The sequence below is a fragment of the Malurus melanocephalus genome, unplaced genomic scaffold (genome assembly GCF_030028575.1).
Source record: "Malurus melanocephalus ecotype Western Australia unplaced genomic scaffold, MMel_1.1 scaffold_790, whole genome shotgun sequence".
Lineage (NCBI taxonomy): Eukaryota > Metazoa > Chordata > Aves > Passeriformes > Maluridae > Malurus > Malurus melanocephalus.
The window spans coordinates 117286-124716 of NW_026624022.1; the positions used below are offsets into that span (position 1 = coordinate 117286).

At 46.4% G+C, this 7431-nt stretch overlaps 1 protein-coding gene across 1 annotated transcript in view; it reads left to right on the top strand.

Annotated features, from left to right (window-relative positions):
- Window positions 1-5499, top strand: part of MCF2 (MCF.2 cell line derived transforming sequence) — a 41305-nt gene extending 35806 nt beyond the window's left edge. The window contains exons 25-29 of the mRNA XM_057385115.1: window positions 65-171; window positions 246-358; window positions 599-711; window positions 1588-1688; window positions 5013-5499. Coding sequence (XP_057241098.1) covers window positions 65-171; window positions 246-358; window positions 599-711; window positions 1588-1688; window positions 5013-5053 — 475 coding nt within the window. The 3' untranslated portion in view covers window positions 5054-5499. The remainder of the gene's footprint in view (window positions 1-64; window positions 172-245; window positions 359-598; window positions 712-1587; window positions 1689-5012) is intronic.
- Window positions 5500-7431: the final 1932 nt, after the last annotated feature.

Genomic DNA, 7431 nt, shown 5'->3' on the forward strand with positions numbered 1-7431 from the left:
TGGTGGAGTTTGTGTTGTTCTGTGGAGTAAAACCAGGACTGATTCCCTCCTTTTCCACTTTCAGGAAGCAGCAGAGAGCCTCCATCAGCTCMGAAGAGAACGACTCGGAGCGCACCAGCCCGGTGCTGCTGGACAGTGGACTGGTGTCCCCCCAGAACAGACCCCACAGAAGTACGGAGCCCTCCCCTCCCCTGGGCATTTTGGGGATGCTGAGCTGGCCCATCCTGAGCTGCCCTCTCTTGCAGGCTGGCCAGGAATGTCACAGTCCCTGGAGATCTGCGAGGGGCTGGAGGAGTGGGCAGGACAGCAGTACCTGTCCACCTGCTCGGACACGGAGGAGGAGGAGGGGAATCAGCTGGTAGGTGCAGGGTCACTCACCCTGCCTGGGGTTCCTCCATGGGATCAGGGGTGTGGCTGCTCCATCTCTCACCATCTCCATATCTCACTTTGGGGAATGAGAAGCTGTCTCAGCCACAGTTTGGTGAAATAATTTTAATTAAGGTGGCTGATAGGGCTCTGTCACATTCCCCGCAGCAGTCAGAAATAACAGCTGCTATCAAGTGCAGTTAAATAAGATAAGGTTTTGTTTCTMCCCCAGTCTCCAGGAAGATACAAAGCCCTTGCAGACTGCAAGAGGAGAGGATCAGAGGATCTGCTGGTGAAAAACGGGGATGARATCCAGCTCCTGCACGAAGATGGTGAGGGACAGTGGTAGGTATTTTGGGATTACTGTGCCTTATCTCTGAGATCCTGCAAGGCAGTCCCTGGAAATGTCCCTTGCCTGGTCCTACAGCCWTTGCAGCTCCTGCCTGAGCTTTGGGCCATCCCAGAAAGCTGCAGAATTCCAGGCACCGGCCTGGAAATGCACGGGGGTCAATGTCCCGTGGAGGATTCCTGGCTGACAGCTACAGCCCTTGCATTTCAAGGGAAAACAGAATGGGATAAAATGGAATATTTCAGCTGGAAGGGATCTGCAAGGATCATCTAGTCCCACTGCGTTTGAATAATGCAGTTTGTTGTTAGCAAAAGCAAGATGCAAAGTGTCTCAGGTTTGCTGAAAGTTCATCTCTCTCAGGGCCTTCAGCCAGTGCCACTCAAAGCTTTCTCACAGCAAGGGTTTTTGTTAGCACAGATTTCACTGCCTGAGCCAGACAGGGCTGTCACTTATGAGTGTGAGTGTTCCAGCTGCCTAAATCTGGGCTTGAATTTAATCATAGTACCCTGACTAAAACCATCCTACCRGTCTAAATGGCAGAGGAGTCAGGAAAATAACAGCTCTTGGCTCCATCAGTAGCTGGTTTTCCTGACCTGGCATTTTGGAGGTCTTGGGCAGGATGATTTGGGAGGGAACCCGTTCTTCTGCATTGTCTAGAGAGGTGACAAGGCAGCTGTGCTGCCCATGAAGGTTTTTTATTGGGTTCTTAAACTTAGGTGGGAAGAATACTTTAAATGCATGCCCAGCTCCTGTTAAAATGCTTCCCTGGCTTGAACAAATTGTTGCTTGCACCCCCAATTGTGTAGAGTGTGCCCTCACCAAACTCTCCTGGCTTGGTTGGCCCCTGTGACTAATGCTGTTGTCATTCCAAGGTTGGTGAAAAACCTAAACAGAAGAAAAGAAGGCTGGATTCCTGTCCACAGCCTGCAGATAGTAGTGGGTGACTGCAGATTTCGGAATGCCAAAGTTGCAGGTATTTGATAGCAGAAATAGTTCACATCTCAATCAGGTCTTTTAAGCCATTTGCATTACACTTGATGTACTAAATCTGGCTGCACATGCCTCTGCTGGGAAAAYAGAAAAGCGAGCAGCTGCTCCAAAAAAAAAGCCCGCAAAAGTAGTAAACTAAGCTTTTTGTTTGTTTGTTTAACACGATAAGATGTTTCTGAGACTTTAGGCGCTAGTAAATTAAAACCAAGCATTTAAAAACGTAGATTTCTTTGCAAGAGCCCTGGGTAGAAGATCGGGGAGAAGAGACGGAATGGGACGGGGATTCCCGTGACTGTTTTGCCTCCTCCTCAGTGCTGTAGCTCAAACCCCGTGTGCCCAGGAGGTTCCTAAGGCAAACCCCTCGTGCTGCAGCAGAGCAGACATCCATCGTGGCAGAGCCCAGCACTCCAAGGCAATTCTCCCTCCCTGCAGCCTCCTCGCTCCTGCCCTCATTGCTGCCTGCTGGTTAATCCTCCTCTGATAAAATTCCTAACAAACGGGTTACCAGGTTTCGGCCAAAGGCTTCCGTCTCAAACCCCTATTGCTCATTTTCTAGCTGCAAATGTACATAGAAATAGACAGGGAAGCATCACAGATGACCCAAGAAAATGCCTTAAGAGCAGCCTGTTGCCCTTGCCATCAGCATCACCACCCCATGTGTTGCCTCATCACCATGCTGTCCACTGCAAAGGAGAGCAGAGGGAGAGCTCAGGAAACCCACACAGACTTACTCCATAAAAAACCAAACTAGTTATGACTGCATGAAGCGAATTTTGCGAGGAGATTTCTCTTTAAATACGTCCYTTCTGTCAGAATCTATGGTTTTGATGAATGTGAAGGAAGCCATCTGAAAGGTTTAAAATTCCAGGCAGCTCTTGGTGGCTTTTCAGTGTATTTCAGTGAAATCCTTCCTATACAAGAAGGTATTTTTTTATCCCCTTTGTTGCAGGTGAGTCAAATCCCACAGGTTGGAGGTTTTCTGATTTTATTTTAATTTTATTTTAAGGGGTAGTTTGCTAGCCAATGTTCAGAGTTTACTGGCACCCTGTTTTCAAGGTGCAGTTGTGGCTCCTGGGATCTGCTCTCCATGTAGAGCTGTCCCCTCTCACCAGCCCCATGCACAAGGCTTTTCCAGYTGGGAATGCATCTCAAAAAAAGGTGCTGGCAAACTTTGAGCCCTGAAAACCTAGAGACTATCAACTCCACAGTGTTTTACAAAGTTGCTCAGTGCAAACTAAGGAGAATTTCATGAGGTGAAACCGCAGAAAATGCACTGTGCAGGTGACACTGAGGGTGACATTGCAGGTGACACTGTGCGGGTGACACTGCAGGTGACACTGAGGGTGACACTGTGCAGGTGACACTGAGGGTGACACTGTGCGGGTGACACTGTGGGTGACACTGTGGGTGACACTGCAGGTGACACTGTGCAGGTGACACTGAGGGTGACACTGTGCGGGTGACACTGTGGGTGACACTGTGGGTGACACTGCAGGTGACACTGTGTGGGTGACACTGTGCGGGTGACACTGAGGGTGACAGTGTGCAGGTGACACTGGATGACATTGCAGGTGACACTGTGCAGGTGACACTGTGCAGGTGACACTGCAGGTGCCACTGTCCCCCTGACTCCGAGGAGCGCTCTGCACGGGCTCTTTCCCGGTTCTGCAGGAGATGGAGCTCTTGCTCCGGCACAGAGAGGCAGAGCAGCGGCGCTCCCGGAGCGAGCGGGAGCAGGGAATCCTCGCGTGGTGTGAGCTGTGTGTGCTGAAATGCTGCTGTGCATGTGAAAACCTGATTAACGAGGTGTGGGGTCCCCAAGAGCTTACAGAGTGCTGGGGAGAGGCAATTCTGGCATTTCTGGGGGCAGTGCCTCCCTCCCTGCYCAGCCCCAGCTCCTCTGATAAACAGTCCAATCACAGAATTTCATAGCAGAATCCATACAAATCTAGGAGTTGGGATTTTTTTTCAGGGCAAAGCCTTTAGCTGAATAGAGTAAAAGGTTCCATTACCTTCACATTTTTTCTTACATTTACACTGTGATCCTAAGAAAAACCTCCCACCCCAGGATGGCTGATACCTGCATGCCTTCAAGCTGTTCCTCCTGCTAATTATTCCAGTGTGGAATTATACAAACCATAAKGAAGTTGCAGGGAACTTTCTGCTGTCCATTTGAAGTTAGCAGAGGGGTATTTGGTAAATACTCCACTCCCCAGCCATTTCCAGCTTTGCAAATCCAYGGTCCTCTTGTAAATCCTGGCCTGGACATAAGCTGTGAGGCTGTCTGGGAGGAAGCTGGTTGACTTGGAGATCAATTTAAAAATGAGTTTTCCTTCTGGTGTGCCTCTAGCTGTGAGTTCTGAGATTAGTCCTTGCTGCTTTCTTCCAAATAGATTTTTCTCTCTCCTGTGCAAACCCATGGTGGATTTTTTATGCCCATGATGTAGGAGAAGTTTTGTATTGCAGGTGGTAACATGCAGAGCTCAAAATGAAAAATATTTGGAGAGAGCTCTGCTCAGAGCAATACTCAGAATGTMACTACTGCTGAGGTTCACTTATGTGCTGCTGCTTTCACTGCTGAAGTGGTCAGGCTCAACTGACTTGGCTCCTCCATGGATTAACACAGAAATGCCAGATTATCTCTTTATTTCAGGGAAGGTGAGGGCTCCAGTGTTACAATCCCAGATAAAACATTTCTGCACGTCCCTGGGTGTGCCAGAGCTCCTCTGGGCAGGRTGAGCTCCAGGCAACCCTCTGGTGCCTGAAATCTGTCTGATCAGGGGATTTATGGTCTGTGGCTCCAGCTTTCGCAGGCTGCTGCAAGCATGTTGGCTGAAATGTGTAACTTTGGTCTGAGCTGTGTTAAAATGCCCCGGCAGTTCACAGCTCCGCTCTTTGCACTGTCACTCACGCACTTTAACGATTGCAGCTTTGTGATSATCCAGGGTTTGGAACACAAAGCAGGGTCTCCTCCAGGAGCTGAGGTGCCAGGCAGCTTCCCAGAACTGCTGTTTAGTTGTGCCATAGAAAACCATTTTTATCCTGACAAAATAAGGAGCCTGGAGAAGAYATCAGCTGTGATAATGGAGATGGAATAGATGATGGAATAGATGATGGAAATGAGTCAAACCCTGTGCTCCTGCCTTGGGCAGGGCTCTCACTGAAGCCAGTGGGAGTTCAGCTTTTAGGGACAGATGCAGGAGTGCATTTATTTTTTTTATGTTATACAAATGTGTGATTACAGGGAACAATGTATTTCTTGGAATGAGATGCTTTAATATTAACATCATTCTCCATTACTTTATAGATGCTGCCCTGTGTAACACAAGAAAGTTTAGTTCCCCTTGAATTAAGGGTGAACTGGTAGCATCCTATTTTCGATGCTCTTTGGAAGCTTTCAACTAAGTGTTACAGAGAAATAGCACAATAGTTGGAGTTGTCCTGTACTTTTCATCACATTCACAGACCTCCACAGCCTCATCTGCACTGAATCAATGGGACTGGGGTCCTAAGCAGCTTCTCATGCCCATAAAGGAAGCCATTCTCTGCTCTTTGTTTTCTTTTGGCCTGTGGAAAGTATGGTGTTTTATTAATTTTACCTGCTGTTTTTCCATGACATACATCATGTTTCATCAGAGGAGTACACTGAAGTTTCCTGACACTTTGTTTAGATGCTTGAAATTTCCTCCACAGGTGGAAGTAGGTTTTGCCTACTTGTTAGCTGACAACTGTTGAAGTTGCAAATAAGAGTTGAGTTTTGGTAAACCAAAAAGGAAAAAAAAAAGAAAACCAAACTAAGAAGCTGTGTGTCCTGCTTAATTGATTTTATGGGTGGGTTTTTCTTCAATATCTCCTTCAGCTGTGTGAATGTAATGTTCTGTTAGAGCATCATCTGTCTGGCTCACACATGAGGATGCAATAACACTAAAGATCCTCTTTTTGCACTTGTGGTCTGACTCCAGCCCACTGCAGTCAGCCTCCCTGATCTCAGTGAGGTTTGGATCAGGTCAAACTGACAACTCAGGGTTGTCACCCATCACTTAGGGTCCCAAAGCGTCCCAAGGCTGAAACCTGTATCTAGCAAGTGTTGAAGTTTACATTGATGTATGTACTTTTGGAACACGTGCCATAAATCCAAGCAAAATGTCCATGTTTGCACTAAGGATGTTCTTGTGATAAGACTTTTCCAGCATCTTTAACAATAATGTATCTATTGAATTTTTGAGARAGGAAAAAGAATGTTGAAGACTCCTAATTTAATTTTGTGTTTCTTTGTCKAGGTTTGCTTTTGTAGAACATAGGTGGGTACAGGTGGTTTGAACTTTTAAGCAGATGTGTGCAAAGAGTGTGTGGAGAGCAGGGTTAATCGTGTGCATGCAGTAGTGAACTCACTCTGTGCCAGCCAAATGAAATGTTTGTACCATGGACTAAAGGGGGACCTTTATCATCTGACTTTTATTTGTGAACCACTCCTTAGACACAGTCCCAAGTTGAGTTAGACCATSCTGGGGTTTGTTTTGTGACCATTTTTGCGTGGAGGAGCTGCTGAGCTGCTCGATGCTGTTCTAGTCTGGGTTCCCATCACACAGGGGACATTTCTCCACGTTGGGTGCTGTGGGGAACCCCTGTACACCCCAAAAAYGAGACCAGCTGAGTGTGAACCACAGCACCCAGAATGATCCTGGCATCCTTCAGCCATGGCACTCACAGGGCCGAGGTTTTAAACCACTGAAGGTTCTTTTCATCTGCTTTAAAACCAATCACAATGCACTATCAGGTGGAAAAGTAGGAGTGTAACAATTCCTGTGGTAACAAAACACATTTTGAGGTACAACTGTAAATATTTGTCTGAAACATAGCACACGTTGCATATTAAATGATTTTAATCTTTTTTGTCTTCCATGGTTTTAAATCTAAGCTTTTATTAATTTATGAGGTTGATAAGTTCTGCAAATCTGAATGTACAGTCTGAGGTTTTTAACATTTGAAACTTTGCACACGACATGGTATGTGACCCTGAGTATGCTGTTGAACTAGGCTCTTCATGTATATGTATAAATTACAGTAGAGAATTTTCTCTGACTGCAAATTTAAATAAACTATATTGTATATGTACCTGTAAAAAAATGTGTTAAATCTATATTTAAAGATTAAAAACTTGTTAAATAAACCATATGAGAATATGCAATTCTGTTCATCTGCTGTAATTCTAGGGGGAAAAAATGCTCACAGTGTTGGTTTTATTTCATTTCCTTGGAACAATTTAAAACCTCCTCATATGCATTTTGATTTTAAGGGAGCAGTGGCAGATGATCCAATTGGTTTCTTGCTGGATGAAGAGCAGTGGCTGAACCCTGCCCTGGCTCAGGTGTGCCCAGCCCCAGCCTCTCCCTTTCCTCCAGTGCTGCCAGGAGCCCCTGTAATTTAAGGTGATTAATTGTGTGAGCAGGGCAGCTAATGAGCACTGAGCACTTCCCTTTATAACCCTAACAAGGCTCTGCAGAAGCCGTTAGCATAAATCCTGCTGCTACCTTTAGATCAGTTTTATACATTTCAGGCAATTTTTACGGTCAGTTAAATGCTGTCCCAAAGCAGGAGGAGCATTTTCTGCTGCCCCTGATCTATCTGAGCCAGATCCTTGTGCAAACATCTGTTTGAGAGCACGGGGTGTGTGCTCACCTTCCCCTGGATGCTCAAGGATGCTCAGTGCTGGTGCCTGAGGTGCC